This window comes from Mastigoproctus giganteus, chromosome 2, assembly GCF_048544385.1.
Source record: "Mastigoproctus giganteus isolate SK-2022 chromosome 2, ASM4854438v1, whole genome shotgun sequence".
Classification (NCBI taxonomy): Eukaryota; Metazoa; Arthropoda; class Arachnida; order Uropygi; family Thelyphonidae; genus Mastigoproctus; species Mastigoproctus giganteus.
The window spans coordinates 56,317,508-56,335,394 of record NC_143576.1 but is presented as its reverse complement, the minus strand read 5'-3'; the positions used below and the strand labels follow the sequence as shown (position 1 = coordinate 56,335,394).

General features: G+C 36.5%; 1 protein-coding gene across 1 annotated transcript; it reads left to right on the top strand.

Annotated features, from left to right (window-relative positions):
• The first annotated feature begins 2,332 nt into the window (after positions 1–2,332).
• On the top strand, positions 2,333–14,629 carry LOC150089313 (caspase-1-like). Its single transcript, XM_090389946.1, has 3 exons — positions 2,333–3,224; positions 3,497–3,684; positions 14,567–14,629. Exons 1-3 carry the CDS (start codon positions 2,333–2,335, stop codon positions 14,627–14,629), a joined length of 1,143 nt encoding a protein of 380 aa, XP_090246072.1.
• Positions 14,630–17,887: the final 3,258 nt, after the last annotated feature.

Sequence of the window (17,887 nt, the reverse complement as noted above, 5' to 3'; positions counted from 1 at the left end):
GTGCCATTGGCAGTAGCAGCATATCATTCAGCTGTACATTCTGCTACTCATGAAACACCAAATTATTTAATGTATGGGAGAGATATTGTGATGCCTCAGCACATCTGGACTTCAGAAATATACCCTACATACGCTTCTTTAGAGCATTATTCAGAGCAAATGGTAGCAAGGATGCAGCGGACTTATGAAATAGTTCGGCAGCATCTGGAAGACGCTGCACAAACACAAGAACAATATCGCTCTACTAAAGCCGTAGATAAACAGATTAGGGTTGGAAGCATAGTATATCTCTATACTCCTATGGTAAAACCAGGTAGAACACGCAAATTGTCTCGACAGAGTAGTGGTCCATATCGAGTTATATCACAAACATCAGAAGTTAATTTTCAGATTCAACATATATATCATCCTAGGGATAAGCAACTGGTACATGTAGACAGATTAACGAAAGTGATAGATCGCAAACCATTTCCAGAGCTGCGTTTAGAGTCTTCTGAGACTACTACATCACCTGAACGATCCTCAGAAAACACTAAACCAAAAAGAGTATATGTGGAATCGCAAACAGATGAAGAAGAAGAATGGGTCGAACCGGTTTTCTATCAGCCACAAAGTTTACCCGTTTCAATTCCATTAGCGTATTTGCCAAATAGGGGTCAGAAACAAGCGACACAAATAAAGCAAGACCAACAGGCAAGTCCACAGAGTGGGAAACAAGAGGAAACTGTCACTTTGCCAGTCAGAAAACAGCAAGTGCGTTCTCAGCCAACACACCAATATAATTTACGCAGCAAAAGCCAGGAACCTCGTTCTATATCAGTTCCTGAAAAGGAAGATGTGAAAATACATCCTCAGGCATCAAATAGAGTAATTGTTCCTGAGACAATTCAAACGTCAGATGAAGAAATGGACCAAAGCGGCCCCTCTCAAAATACTGAAAAGGAAGATGAATCTCAGCCAGCTCAAGTCTGCTCTGAAGAAAGGGCAGAAGCGGCAGCGCCACACTCTGAAAATCAGAGTCTTTACGATCGATTTGTACGATGGGTGAATGTACCTGAAATTGAACCCGATCCCAAACCAACTTCCGAACGAAATTGGGCGAACGATGGATATGATCTTTTAGTAAAGTGGATAAATGCAAAGGACTGAGTACATGATTAATCTCAGGAATTAGCATTTTCATGTATTGTACCTACTGATTTAATTCAGCATTAAAGAGGTTACCATAATGAAAGGTTGAAAAAAAAACCGGATTGTATTCAAATCTATCATCATGTTTTATCAGCAGTTGTTATTGGATAGCTCAACGAGCACAGATTGTTATACAGTATAGTTAGTAACACAGGAAGGAGAATCTAATTTATTGTAACTGAGAAGTTTCAAGCAAAGGCATAAGTTATTCTTTTGAAGATAAAAAAAAAAAAAAAAAAAGAAAAGGTGAATAGTGCCAGAACTTTTAATCAATTAATAGTGATGAACCATTATTACTGAGCAGATGATAATTTTCATCCCGCGAAAAAAAAAAAAAAAATATATATATATTTTGAGTATACAGGATTAAACGAAGAGAGGAGAGGAGGATTGCAAATGGTCTAGGGCTTTATTAGGCGCCCCCCTAGTTCCCTTTTGTTTTCTCTCTCTCTTCCTCTCATTGTATGTCTAAATTCAAGTTCAAGAAAGAAGATTCAGAGTGATATCTAAGGAAGATAATAATAGTCCTTTTTAGAGATGAGATGAGGCATTTAGCCTGGGGACGGCTGGTTCCTCCCAGTTGTTATTTGTCCTATCATGTTCTAAACAGAAGAGTTAAATGAAACAGGAGCTAACATCTGAATTCCAAGATCAAGATAAGGGGATCTTCTTCTTGTGCTGATTGTTTTGTTACAAAAATAAAAAAAAAAAATAAAATAAAATAAAATAAAATAAAATAAAAAAATAAAACAAAATAAAATAAAATAAATAAAATAATAATAAATATATAAACATATTTTTAAATTAGGAGGGTGAGGGTGAAAAAGAGGGATAGCAACACGTAAGATGCTCTCACGCTTTATTTGTTTAAAGCTTAAGAGAGAGGAAGGAAATAGTAAACGCAGTACCTTCTCTTCTCTACTTTTGAAAAAAAAGGGGAGTGAGAGATGGTGAATTAGGAATAAAAGAATAATAAGGAAGTTTTGGAAGTAGCTTCTTTTCTTCTCACCCGAAATACTTATTCCATTGGAACTAATAACAACAATTTGAAAAAAAATCAATAAATGAATAAATTGAGAGATACTGAATTGGAATCATTCTTTAAATAGGATACCCAAGAAGACATTCATCAGAAGTATAAATGGAAAATCATAGTGAAATACGTCCCCCGTATCTGACTGTCACAAAACTGTCAACACTGGCACATACCCCCACAAGGGTCTCGTCAGATAGTACCACCTTTGATTTGTATAGTCCGAAGGAATATTTAATTTCCCCGTTATCAAAAGTTACAATTCAAACAGATCTTCAAGTTTGCATGCCCACTGGATGTGTAGGGAGAATCCTTCCAAGGGCTGACATTCCCATCAGTCATTACCTGGAAGTCAGCGCAAGCTTGAAAAGCCCAGAATTGTGTGAAAATCTAGAAGTAGAATTATTGAATCTGGGTAGAATAGGAATAAGAATTAGACCCGGAGACAAGATAGCACAATTGGTGAGCGAACGCCCATTAACTATGCAATTATCCGAGATGATGTTGCCCAATCTCTCTAATATAGATCACCAATCAATCAAAGGTCAAGGAATCCCATTCCAAACATCTATGGAAGATGCAGCGTATTCTATGGCAAATCACAGACGGGGAACATGCATAATTTTCTGCAATAAAGTATTTCAATTTCAGACGAGCTCCGTGTTTAAGGATATGAGGTCAGTAGAAAAGGATACAGTGCGGTTGGCAACCTGTTTCAGCAATTTGGGTTTTGATGTCATAGTACATCATGAGTTTCTAGTAAGAGAGCTAATCCACGCGTTACAAAAAAGTGCGGCAAGTGATCATTCAGAGGCCGATTGTTTTGTGTGCTGCATACTAACTCATGGAGCAGTTGGCGCTTTGTTTGCACGAGACGGGAAATATGGCATGGAACAATTGTTCATACCTTTTTGGGAGAGCGCTTCCCCGACATTAAGAGATAAGCCTAAGATCTTCTTTATCCAAGTTTGTCAGGGTAGTGCTGCTTTGGCTTGGTTTGGTTTGGTTTGGTTTTTAATGGCGCATTGGCAGCTAAGGCCATAATGCGCCAAGACAAATTTAAAATGTTATTAAACATTTTGGTAGCAAAAGCTACCACGTCAAACAAAGAATTATTACGTTAACAAGGTATAAAAGTAAAACCATAAAACTTACATCTTTGTATAAACATTAATAGATTGTAAGAAGTTAAAAACGTCAGACATATTGTCTCTGTCACCTATAATCTGACTGAGTGTAAATGGCTCAGTCAAATTATTGCTGCTTTGGCAGGCGACCTGATAATACCAGATGATGTTCAAACGGAAAGCCCAGTAACCGAACCAGTTCTTCAGGCAGACATGCTTATTGTATATTCTTTAGTGTCTGAATGTATGTCGTGGCAACACACAGAAGAAGGATCTTGGTATATTCACAACCTCTGCGAATTGTTGGATCTACGAGCAGATAAAACGGATCTGGTAAGTCTTCTCACCATGGTAAATCGAAAAATGGTTAATCACTCAAAATTTATGAGGAGGCCCTTAAACAGAAATTCTGATCGTGTTCCATTGATCACTTCACTCTTAACTAGGGATATTCTTTTCCTTCCAAAATGGAGGGAGATTACAGCACCTACGTCAGAAATACCCTCAACATCAATCTCTGACCGGATATTAAATACACCCTATCATGTGGAAACACCTGCTACCCTTCCCACGACACCCACAGTCCAGGGAACATCACCGTCTTTATTAATGGATCCAATCCCGTCTACATTCAGGGGGAAGGAGCCACTTTCCCAACTCTACGCTTTTGTACAGGAGTACCCAAAATAAAAAAATAAAATAAAAAAAAAAAAGGGAGTTGTGGAAATTACGAAAACGTGGAAATAACATGGAAGAGATAAGCAACTCTTATCAAATATATTATTGTAGAAACATCACTGACGAAGAGGACATTAATAGCTTAGATCTGAGAAGAGAAGATGAAAGACAAGAAGTTCCCATTTAGATCAGAATAGACTGCCACTTAATTGGAATCGTTCTGAACTTGTGAACGTCTTAATCACTGAGTCTTCTAATAAAGCATTTTCTTTTGATTTTCTTGATGTAATCATGCAATACTCACATTATATCTTTGTGCTATACGTCCTATTCAAGAGAGATCTTCAATTCCAGTTTGCAAAAATCATCACAAGTGTTACCAATAGTGATGTGTTTTCTTCAAATTGGTCAAGTGAAAGATGAAGAGAACTCAATCGTTAAAGAGAAGAAGAAGAAGGAAATAAACATTTTTTAATGATTTATCATTTTCTATTAGATATATTCTTTTTGGGGAAAACTGAAATTTTAGTTTATAGTCTTTGTCATTTATTACTATATGTATTTTAGTAATCAAATAATTCATTGTTCATAAATATGCTGAGAGAATATATATTAAAGTATTTTTTTTTATTATAGGTATCATCTCTTCTGAGTGATTTATTTAAATCTGAGTGATTTAAATCACTCTTCTGAGTGATTTAAATTCAACCCTACGAAAAGGCAAATCGTTTTATGACTCTCAGCACACAGGAATCCCTAAAGCACTGGACCTTGAACTGTGGATGGACCACATTGCACGGTTCTCAAACAATGTGGCCCCGATGCACCTAGGCAACTTACCCATCAACGACGTCCCTACTGATATGCTCGCCACCGTTCGCATCACCAGGAAGCAGCTTATAACTGCTATAAATGGATTGCCACCCACTGCAACTGCAGGCCCCGATCTTGTGCCACAATTCATGATTAAATGTCTTAGCTCGTTTATAATCGGTCCTCTACTATCAATTTTTAACCGTGTATTAACGCAGCAATACTTTCCCCCTCTCTGGAACAGATATACTGTGAGGCCACACCCTAAATGCCAATCTGCAACCCTCATTAAACAGTTCAGGCCAATCTCTCATTCTTCCAGCCTCTTGAAGCTCATGGAGAAGACATTACTTTCCACCATCATCAATCAAATCATGCCTCACAAACCCCCCCAGATTCACTATGGAATTCCAGGTAGATCCACAGTCACCAATTTAACATCGTTAACCAACACCATTCTCAGTGCACTAGAAGCGAAAGCAGAGCTTTCTGTCACCTACATCGACCTGGAAGCTGCCTTCGACTCCATCAGTATCCCCTCACTTGTTCACCTCCTAGAAAACTACTTCTACATAAAAGGTGACATGTTGTGGTTTATCACAGCCCTGCTCTCTGACAGAACCATTCTTCTCAAAGTGGATCAACACACAATCTGGAGAAAGATCACTGCGGGAGTTCCCCAAGGCGGAGTTCTCTCCGGAGCATTATTCACCGCAATTATTATTCCGTTTGTGCAACAGAGAGAAGACATACTCTGCTATGCCGATGATATTAAAATATATACTCAGATTAACCCCGGCGAACATCTCTCAAACATCAATAAAAAGATCTGTGAAAAGTTACATAACCTAGGATCCTATCTCCATCAATTTGGCCTCCTCATTAACCCCGCCAAATCAGCCCAAATGGTCTTTTCTCTGAAGCGCCAACCCACTGAAATCCAAGCTTCACTAGACGGCATTCCCCTCCCAGCGGTCAAGATGCATACAGACTTGGGCGTCGTGTTCGACTATAAACTGAGCTTCAACCCCCACATTGACAAGCTCATAGCAAAATTTTGTCAAATGCGCTGGACCACAAAACAACAACTGCTCCACGTTAGGGATCTGGATGTGACTCGTCGATACGTATACACCTCAGTATACTCCGTCGTACTGTATGCCTCGGAAATTTGGGGGTCCGCGGCCCCTACCAACATCAAGCGCGTGTACTCCGCCGAATACTGGCTCCTTCGTTGGATCACGCAAAAACATCGTCGTCCACCCCAGCAAAGGACAACTGCGATGGCGACGTCACTTCACTTTGCCCGACTTCCAGATCTTGTATTAGAAAAACGCCTCGTTTTCACTGTTAAGATGACAACCGGAATGGTCTCGGAGCCAAGCATCTGGGAACTGTGTGGCTGGAGGATCCCTCTACCCGGACTGAGGTCAGCTCCCATGCTCACAGCTCACTATAACAGACTATCGCTCAGTGACCGCTTTCTCCCCAAGGAGATGCTTCCCACAATCGTTTCAATTGACGGCGACCTCTGTAGGTTTGTGAAGGATCGGAGGTACCGAAGACAGATCCTTAAGAGCCTGACCTTGGCCAGGCAAAGTGCACATTAATAAGGGCAGCATAATAATGCCCAATGTGTTGTACATAATGTTCAAAGCACGATGTCTTTATGAATATAAATATTAATATAACATAATGTAAATACGAATATCTTTATTATTTCATTGTAAATACTGTCAAAAGCATATATCCTGTAAACAATCTGACACTGATTCTATTTTATTGTTGGCTCTGGGGGATGAGCCCGAACTTCGATGTGGGCCCCGTCTCCCCAAGGCTATTATTGTCCACCAGCCAATGTAAAACCCCTGGCATTACTGCTGTGAAGGGTCTATTGTATATACCATGTTTGTATACAATAAAGATTATATATATATATATATATATATATAGATTTGGAAGATAAGGAAAGACAGACTAATTGTGAAAGAAAAACAAAGTTGTTCACTCAGGGAAGTGTTTGAAGCAAGAAAAGATGCTGATACAGAATCATAGCTGAAGCAAATGGGTGATTAAGGACAGTAATACAAAGGAAGTGAAAGAACATAAACAGTGTGCTTCGAACATTGTATTTTTTTTCAACAGTTTTTTTTATCTAAGACTGAATGTTCAGGACTATAGTGAATCTCGAATGCAAAGGAATGGTGATTAGTCAAGAGATAAATAATGTCTCAGAATAATATTATGTATGCTTTTCTTATATAACATTGTATTACTTATGTTAGTGACTTAGAAGTATTCTAATAATCTATATTGCTACATTGATATAATGATAAAGTAAATATACCCATGTTAATCTTCAATTATTTAGTAATGTTATCAAATGATTATTTTATGTAAAGGAAGGAATCATTTTTCTTTGTTTGAAGTCGCACCTACTTTCCCAAAGCTTACCAAAGATTGAGTTCCTGGATTTTCATCCCGTAAACTAAATCTTTTTCTCGGGGGAGAGAGCAGTGTTACGAGCGGTATGAATCCCACCTTTCTCTTTTCGGATTAATTAAATATTCAGTAAAGGATGAATTAATTATTAAGTCTGATTTACCTGGTTGCTGATGTATATTTGAATTGTGTTTTATTTATGTGTTTTATTTGAATTACATAGAAATTGTAATACCATCAGCAAGGACGGAAATCAGTAAAGTCAAGTAAATGTTATTCGAAATTAGAACAAGAATATTAAACATCCTCTAAAGGCCCAGCCCACTCGTAACCTTGCTTTGGAAAAAGTATATACAGTACAGTTTCGGCTGTATAAACTTCCGTTGGAGGGTCAAGATGTCAAGGGAAAAGTGTCTTCTCCTATAAACATATGAGCATTCTACAACGATGGGAAGATGCTATAACAGGGGAAGGACAGTTCTTCCCCGCATAAACAACAAAATACCTTGAGTTCTTTCCGAATGATGGTGATATTGAATAACATCTCGCTTGTCCAAAAATGGTCAGAAAAGTAACACCAGTGTAAGTAGCCATGACGTACATAAGGTTTGCTGCTCGTTAAGTGGTCTAGAAGAAGAGTCAGCAGATGCTTTGACCATGACATAGCAACTGAGATTACCTAAAATTCTGGCCTTGGAATTAGACCATCCAATGAGAGCGATGGAAAGATACCCAAAAGATGTGATCCTGAATATAAAAGCAAAGGAGAGAAAATAGAGGGGGTGGGGGAGAGAAGAAGTGCGTATGAAAGAGAATTGATAGTATAGTATTAGTGAGAAGAATTAGAAAATAGTTCATCTTAGAAGATTCAAACAGTCGCGACTCTTTTGTCTGTCGTGTAAACCTTACCTAGTAGAATTGTGCGTGAAAGTCATCGTGGAAAAGTCAAGCAATTCCAGCGGCAGAATCAAGCAGAGGGAAACATCCTGAGAAGGAGGAAAATCTCAATCGAAAGAGGGAAGATACAGAAAAACGGTAAGCTAAAATGTTTCATCATGTATGTGTGAGAACGAGAGATAGTTTAAATGGAATATTACGGTGACGCAGCTTTTAAAAGATGATTCCTTTCTAAATTGATTTCTTTCTATGTTTTATATATGTTACCCATGAAATATATACATGCCGCGGTACAACAGTTAGGTACCATGAATATTAACTGGTTAACATAAAGATCTGATATCCTAATGTATGTACTTAAAATAATAAATGTTTTAAATGTTGAAACGTTCACAAATACTAAAGGTCTTAAATATTAAACAGAAGAGAAAAGACGATGGTACCCAGTTGATATTCAACAAAGGCCAATAGAAATATATATATGTTTATGGATCGTATAAATTGTTGTATTAATGGTATGGCTCTTGTAAGAGAAATATAATTATAAGGAATCATGGTATAATCTAAAACGGTTTAAATCAAATGATAATAATTTCCTAATCTTTAATAAGAGGATGAAATGTTATAAAAGTGAGAATGAGTTATATATGTGTATTTCTTTTGTAATGTGTTTTATATATTGTATTAAATGATTGTTTTGTTACAAATACTGCCTCGTTGCTGACTTCAGATCACATCAGTATTCACCTGGGGTTGATTAAGTTCAATTAAAATTATTGCGCTAAGAAAGGTATTTTCATTAAAATATCAATTGAAATTCTTTCTTAGTTACACAACGCAAGAAACAGATTCAAATCGCATGCATAGTAGAGGAAATAGATTATTCATCTCATCTATTATGTATTAGGATATACGAAATCTGGTCCTAAACAAAAGCCACTAGACACACAGAGTAAGCCATAACTATGTTGGGGAAGATTACTGATTAAGGAGAAAAATTTAATCATGCGAATATAACTTAATGACAGCTTTTATAGCAATTATAGAATATTCTAGCAATTCACTCCCCCCCCCCCAATAACTGTTGCCGTGACCATTTTATAGCAATTCCCCCCCCAACACATTTATATCAAAGACATCTTCAGAAAGTAGTGGACAGTTTTAAAAATTCCATAACTTTGTAATGTTGGCCTCAAATTCAGTCAAGACCACCAACATTATGAAAAAAAGTGAAGTTTATTGAATTTTTTCAATACGTAAATTGTAATGCAACTCGATATGCAATTCCATTTGCAATGAGGTGATATTGATATCCCACTCCGCTTACATTCAATTCGACTTGTCAGGTTTCAATTACTGCGCGAATTCGAGCCCTCATTTCATACTATTTTGCACTTTCTCACATATAAATTCAATCCTTAAGCTCGCTGTGGGAAAAAGTGTGAGAAAACGAGAGAAGGAACCGAGCAATTTTGCGGCATGTGAAATGGCACTCTTCTTTCCCCCATCACCCAACTTAAAAAAATGCGAGTTTTTTTTTTTTTTTTTCCTTTCCCAGGAATACCCACAGATGTGATGAGTTTTAGCACTATTTGAGTGCAGAGGAACAGCAGCACACTTCGTCTCGTGAAACCACGGCGTGCCACTTGTAGATAGCCATCCTTCACAGAGGAAGAGAGTACTGGAGATAGCAGTTGAAGAACTTTTCGATTTCGTAAGGAGGGAAAGAATGTTTTCAGAGAAAGGAGAAAATTAGCTGACAAACTGCTATTTAGAACTTGTGTCCCGATGTACGATGGCTTCATGAAATTACTAGTAATAAACTAGTTGGTCATCGTAATAGATGATCAAGTTAAATTTATTATATTTATGGTAGTATTTCGCTTAGGGCATCGTTTCTGATATCAAAAAATACTGAGATCGTAATATGCAAGTGGTGTTCATACAGCGAATTCCTTCCAGGGCTATAATTTCAGCTTTCATTTCTTCAACCGAACGGGGTTGTTCTTCTACGCATTGTCCGTAAATCCCCAAACTAAATAATAATTTAGTTTGGGGATTTACGGACAATGAAAAATTCGAAAGAAGGGTGACTAGTACTATGCAACCTCAAATGTTTAGTATATATGGGTTTTTCCCAAGAAACATTCTGCTCGGTAGTGTACGCCATTTTGTCCATAATGGCATACAGAATTTACTTCTAAAGAGCATCACTGATCAGTAATAAACTTTGAAGTTTAGCATGTTCTGGAACTCTAAATTGAATACAAGCAACTCAAAATACCTAGTCTTTTTTTAATACTTTCAACTTTTGGGCATTTCGAGCACTGTAGCGTTGCTAAATTTTTCCCAAGGTTTCTTGGGAAATAAACTGATTTTAATAATAATAATAATAAATCCAACACTAAGAAGAGCAGAACAAGTTTATTGAAGTCTAGGTTTTTTTTTTTTGTAAATTTGAAAAAAAATATGGAAAATTAAATTATATAATTCAATAACAATAATAATAACAAGACACCGAGCAAAATGAATTGTCACAGCACGAAAAGTGTTTCTAATATTGAACTCAGACTAAGTACTCTTTTCAAGAAAAATAAGGTTAAAAAACAGTAAACTACTGACTGTTTAGCTTTTATAGATTCGTTAACTGCTGTGTAAATACTAGTAGTGTGTGTGTGTGTATGATATGAGTCTTACTTTTTTTTCGGGTTCTATAGCCGTTATTAATCCACTGCAGGATGGAAGCCCCCTCCATCTGCCACGCTGGTCCAATGCGGATTGGCAGATCGAGGATATTTAGTGGTCAGGGACTTGAACCAAGATCTACTCAAAGAGGGTGTGCTACTGCACTCCCGCTCCTGACCACTCAGCTAGGAGGACTCCGTTACCTTACCTTTATATGATACGAGTTTTACATTCGGGTTCTATTTATGACTTGAAAACAATCTAAAAAGTTTATAAAAACATATGTCCGATTCCGAACTCCAGATGTTTGAATTTTGAAAAAATCGCTATGAAACTTAATAATTGCGAAATATAACAATAAACAAACGCATACTTAGTAAAGTTCTTAGCCATGCTAAGTACTGTCCGACCACCATGAAAATAACCCTATCAATCATTCTGCCTCCATGGAAACGGGCGAGTTCATTTTTGTTTGGGTGTCGGAGCGCTCGCAATGTAGGGTTGATATAAACACATACTGTGGCGAAAACAGAACTTGCAGGAGTAGTACGTTAATAGCGCTCACAACACCCAAACAAAAATGAACTCTTCCGTTTCCATGGAAGTAGAATGATTGTCAGGGCTCTTTTCATGGAGGTAGGACAGTCCATATTTGCATATTGTTATTTCTTTTTATTCTATTAGGCACCTTCGCATATGCAAGTGTGACAGTTGTCTGACGGCATCATGGGTTTCCTCCATCTCCGCAAAACACTTTTGCTTTTTGAGGAATTCGTTTTGTTATCAGTTTACTAAATATATAAATTATGAATTATTACTAGTTTCTTGTTACATTATTAAGAAATGGGTTTATTTTTTCAAGGGTTAATAAAATTAAGTAAGAAATGAGTAAAGAATTACAAAATTAGGGTCTTGTATTACAAAAAATGTGACTGCTTACTACGATCTGAGATGTGTATCTTGCTCTTTATTTATTTTATTAAATCGCAAAAAGTCCATGAAATACGTGATGCGTTTAAATTTTTATTAAAAATCCAGGAGAAAACAAGTATTATTACAAAACATTAAGTGAATTATTGCGTTGAGGCATGTACATTGAATGAAAACATTTACTGTATATATTATTAATTACGTTTCACTTCTACTAATCACAGAAAAAGAAAAAATTAAGTTAATTTAAGAACTAAAAATGTAAAGAGGCTGAAACAATGCATTGTGTATACTTCCTATTTTAACTCTTCTTTATTTTAGACAATTGAAAATTCCATAGGCATTTTTTTTTTGAAATTGATCCTGAGAATTGGCCTACATATAACGAACTAACTTGTATATTCTTTTCGATCAAACCTGTATGTTCGGCATAGATATATAACCCATTGTTCATGTGGTACCTTCCTTATATTGCAAATATGAAATCCTCCTCGTATAGAGCTGTTCAGCATGGTTTTATCGAATAATGTACAAATAAACGTAGTTATTAATATTATTATTATATCAATTGCTTCTTAGCTTAATTTTCTCAATTTTTGGCTGTACACAGTACCTTCTTTTGCACTTTTTTGCTAGGCATTTTGAAAAACAACAGCTGCCCGCTCACTCACCTATCTATTTGTATTTTACTTTTCGTGGTGAAGTTTCACGTTCTCCAAAATTCTTTTAAGGTTAAAATCATTATTTGTCTCTGAGAAATGCATCTTTATAACGTGCACAATTATTCTTTTTTTCGCATGGTCCACATAGTTTCAAGAACTGGGTGAACTCAAGAATTACTTTTAAAACCACAAGAGAAAGCTAACCGGTCATCCAGTAGATCTAAAACACCATGGCACTCAACCCCCCAACTCGTCCACAGCATATATATGCATAAGTAGTTTTTTGTAATTATATTTTGTTATTCTCCGAGTCTGCTCATTTTCAATTGAAAACAGCAATATAGTATGCAAGCGAAAATAAATATAAAAGAATTGCACATTCTCATTAATATAATCCTTCTGTCACATAGGTGTCAGTTATTTCGCATTGGGGTGGAAAAGTAAATAAATTAAGTTTCAAAATGCAGACATTACTCTTCAGAAAGCTACAAATAATCTTCCACTGAAGAAACTTTTGTCTACTCTCCCTTTGATACGAAATACATCCCCCACTTCCCATCCGGGCTAAAGTAAGCTTCGCTCTTTCACTGCCCCTCGCAGGGTGACTAAATTTTGGTCTGTCCGTTCCTATTAGCTGGAAGAGAAGTTCTAGTGGTGTCAGTAATTCCTAGATCTTGTGCAGTGGTCAGGTTGTGGCAGTTATTCTTCTCCCACTTGCCCCAGATATATGAAGCAAACTTTCCAGACCAATCAATCAGTCGGGAGTTCTGTGTGAGTTAATACTGTTTACATATTAGTAAACTAGAACTCTTTTCATACTTTCTAGTGTAAGTTGCAGTTCAATGTACTGTACTTTTAAAATGTCACGCCAGTGCGTTAATTCACCAGAAATCTTTTGGCATCCGATGATTGCACAACTTAATCTCACAGATAGTCCATATTCTAAGCAGAGAACTATAAAATCTTGCTCGAGAATTTACCATAAGCCCACCAAAATATTTGTTCCGTTGTGTCCCTAAAAATACATTTCCTTCCTTTACATGGGCTTATTACTGGCGTATTAAGTCGAAGGATTGATGTACAGTATTTAGTTTTGTCTGGTTATACTCTCGGATATCTATATAGTCAGAGGAAGTTAAGATATTACGAGGATATTAACGTATTTTATGATACCAAGGTGGATTCGAACCTGAGTATCGATGTACTTCCACCTGACATTGAGCTAACAGGACCATGAGAAGGGGGTTGCGTTGAATGTGCAGCTCTCTGGACCAATACATAACTGTAAATCCAAAATATTATAATGGTTATAACAAAAAGTGCAGGAATCTCCAAAACCAATCATACGCTTTGGTCCCAGATGCCACTGCATAGTCTTATCATTTTTTAAAATTTGCAAATGAGTAAATACTTAAGAGTTCAAAAGTCCTTTGAGAAAGATAAGAGTCCCTATTTAAAAAAAAAAAATCACCTTTGGAGAGCAAAAGTTTTTCGTCTCTTCCGAACTCTGCTTTTCCACTTAGTTTCAAGCAACGCCCCTATCTTATTGGACTGCTAAACTCGAAGTATTTATTGGTATATAATATGTAACAATATATCATAATAAAAAGCCCTTATTAATTAAAAACTGTTTACTTAACTTGTTATCCCTAAAAGCGTATTTTATTTTACTACCCCCTCTCGGCTATAGCTGCTTAGCGCTGGTTGGGGAGAGAGAGAAAAAAAAGAGTCCCATACATTCTACGTATTCGTCATATTTTCATAACTGTTCGACGTGTAAGCCGTACTTTTGTTTTACCGCTAAAAAAATTTCGTATAGATTCCTTCTTATCCCACGGTATTTTAAATAAATTCTAAAAATTGTTATATTACTTAAAAGCTAAAGCAGTAATTTCTCAATGTACCGTAATAGATACAAATTATGTATCTATATTGTCATGTCGAATAATTGACAGTTACTGCCATCTAGTGCTAATTTTAATAAATATAAATAATTGAATAAATTTCTGTATCAAAATTTTAACGAAAGAAAACACAAAAAATACAAACAAAAAAAAAAGTTAAAAGACTTAATTTTTATATCTATTTATAGTAATTTTAATATTCAGGTCAGCTTCCTATTCATCGCTAAGCAAGTTGCTTGGTCCACCCACACAGCAGACTTCATTTGATACAGAAGATTTACTGTTCTAGTAATGTAACTCCATAAACAGAATGTAACATATGAAAACTGTAAACACTAATGGTTTTCGATTTCCTATATAACATGGGTTGTGTGTTGAGAAGCAGAGAAGGTAACTCATTCGCTGCATCTCTCCCTCGCAATTTCGCTAATGGCAGCATCAGATCGCCCAGTTATTTCAATTGCTAGGAAATAAATGCCATCATATGAAACAATCGGCATAGACCCGTCCACCCCTTCTCCACATTAGCAGAGCCCGACAATGTGGAAGTGGCGCCGAAATTTAAACGCCGTTATTATCTGAATGGCAGAAGATTAAGCAATCATAACCAGCCATACCTCTCATTAATCTTCATTCATTAAATGGCCATTACAGATGGAGTGTTTTGATTACAGACGCCTAACCTGCCATCCCGCAATGCAGTCCACATATACAGGTGATTGGACAGCAGTTATAAATCTAAAATTAATGGCCGTACCCAGATCACAGGAGTGCCTCTGGCAGGAATATACAGGTGAAAACAAGCAAGATGAAGTCTGGTTGCGTTTTCTGCATGGATATGTTTCTATGCTTCAGCAGAGATTCAGAAGTTTGCACATCATACTAGTTTCAAAACGTCACAATCACTTTCAAAGCTCCACGTAAAGTTTATACAGGCAGTGGACGAATGACGTGACGTTCAATAATTACTTAAGAGTATAAGGAAACTCCAAAGATTAAAAGCCTCTGAGAGAATAGTTGGCAAAGAAAGTAAACTGCACGGAATCAGACAACTGGTTGAGTTTTGTTTGTTTGTTTTGTTTTGATTGGCGCATTAGCTACGGAGGCTATAATGCGCCAAGACCAAGTCGTATATAAAAAATTTTTAAACTTTCAGTGACCTACATAGTTAGGTCACTATGTCAAGATGTATAAAAGAAACATGTAAATTTTATATAAGATCAAAAATGTTTATTGACTTTAAAAAGGTAAAAACAGCAGACACATGGTCATTGTCAGATAAAATCTGACTGAGTGTATACGGCTCAGTCAGATGATTAAAAGCGGTAAAACGGATATTACCAAAATCTGGACAATCAATTAAAATGTGTCTCACAGTTAAAATTGTGCCACAGGACACACACATAGGAGGGTCATCAGCCCTCACTGGTTGAGAAGTTTTACCGAAGTAGTAAATTATCTAAGTCGGTGATAAGAATTTGAGAACCTGGAAGATATGGGAATCGAGGATATAAAATCGTAAAATTTACCTCCTTCAATACAAGAAGTTTGTTTATTCCTGAATGGGTCACGAGTTTTCCCAATGTCGGGTAGGAATTGAGTGTACTACACTGACAAAATGTGAATACAATTATCTGATTGCATCAATATATTCCATGTTAAGTGTTTTATGTATGTTTTAAAGGAAGTAACAGTTTAAGGTATTATTAATTCTTATTATTCCTTCTCCTTTATTTGTTGACTGTGATAGCGATCACGGTTCCGTTCGCCCTTTGTTCTCCACAATTAACGTTACTAGTAACGTAACGTTAGCACATTGCCCTTCACGACTACTAACATATATATCTTCATAGTTATTAACTCTTGTTATAACTATTGCCTAATCTTTTTTTTACCCAGTTGTTAATCCCCATTCAAACACTATTCTGGTGTTAATTTCACGCATGGTGAGTCTTTGCTTGGCACATAGAAAAAGCTTTTTCAAACTTTGATGGCCGCGGAAACTATAGTTTAGAGGACAATTCCTTCTTTATTTTATGTTTTAGCGTATTAAAAAACATACAATAAGATCTCGCTTTAAACGAATATATGTGGTAAGGCCTGTCCGTTAAATTCTAAAGATATGCATAATAGTTGCCATAATTGTATATAAAAGGGCCTTAAAAAATACTGAAGGTTGTAATACTGTATTTTACTCAACCAACCAGTTTGAAATTAGGTAATCTTTCTCATTAACTGTGAGTTAATGAGAAAGCCTAAATTCAATGGCCTGCTTCAGACATCAAAAGTTCAATACATTTTAAAGAATTAAAAAATAATAAACCAGACGCAAGACTATATCCGCATACGTTATTGCTTGTGATCAATATTGCATTATTTATTATTAGGAGTATTTCAAATTCCATATTGCAAAACGAGTCTCTTCGTTTAAAATCAGACATCTCCAATGATGATACAACAAATAGCAATTGAACGTTGTGACCCTTAATAACATTGATAATAGGTTCACTGGACTTTATCTTTTAGGAAAACAAGTACAATATAACAACAGAGTCGGAGAACTTCCCTCTCCATGTAATCGGCATGTCAGGAAAACCTCTGCATCAATCGCATAAACCTCTGGGACAAGCCATTCACTATACATAGACAAGCAGACAAGGTTGTGGTAATGCAGAACATTCAGTGAAAATAAATGCAACCATTTTAAGAATAACTGACAAGAAATGGAGAAGTCGTTGTCTAACTGAAAAATGCCATGACAAAAGCTCGTCGAATAAAATATTACAGAATTCCAGAAAGATGAGTACTGGTTCAATGCCACTGATATAAAGTCTTTCAAATAGATAAACCGAAGAAGCGAATATCAGATGCTCATTTAGTGCCAGTATTTCCAATTGAAGGCAGAATGAACACGAACTAGTGATACAGTATGTCGTACGTTTAGTGCCTGCACTTAAAGAGTGCGAGTTACTTTGGTCATGTGATTCAACTGTTCGTAATTCGACGGAGAGATATAGTTTTCATACTGCTTGAGAACATCCGATTTTCAAAAGGAAGAAGATAAGCCAACAGTACACTTCCCAGCAGCTAGAGATGTGATTGTGGATATCTATTTTCGACTTATCTAGTCTTCTCGCGAGTGTCGACACTGTTCTAACGTTAAAGAGCGCGTTCTCTTCCGCTGTCTGTTTAGGTTTAACCGCAGGTTTTATGGTACCCAGTGCCATTCTGTGCATTATAATAGCGTGTCACTTATTTGCCCCGAATACACTGACTTTCTCCAATTACATAAAATGGTGGATTCTCCCAATCTTTTAACTGCAGTTAAAACAATGCGAGAATCCACCATTTTAAAATTTAGAACATTGAACATTTAGAATAAACATTAGAACATAGTTTTAACTGCAATCAGTAAAGACCTTTATGCTCAAGCTATTTTCTCGCATTTCGCTTGTGGAGCAGATTGCAGAAAATAGGAGAAAGCCAACTTTGACGAAATCGACTGAAATGCAAACTCTGATTTCT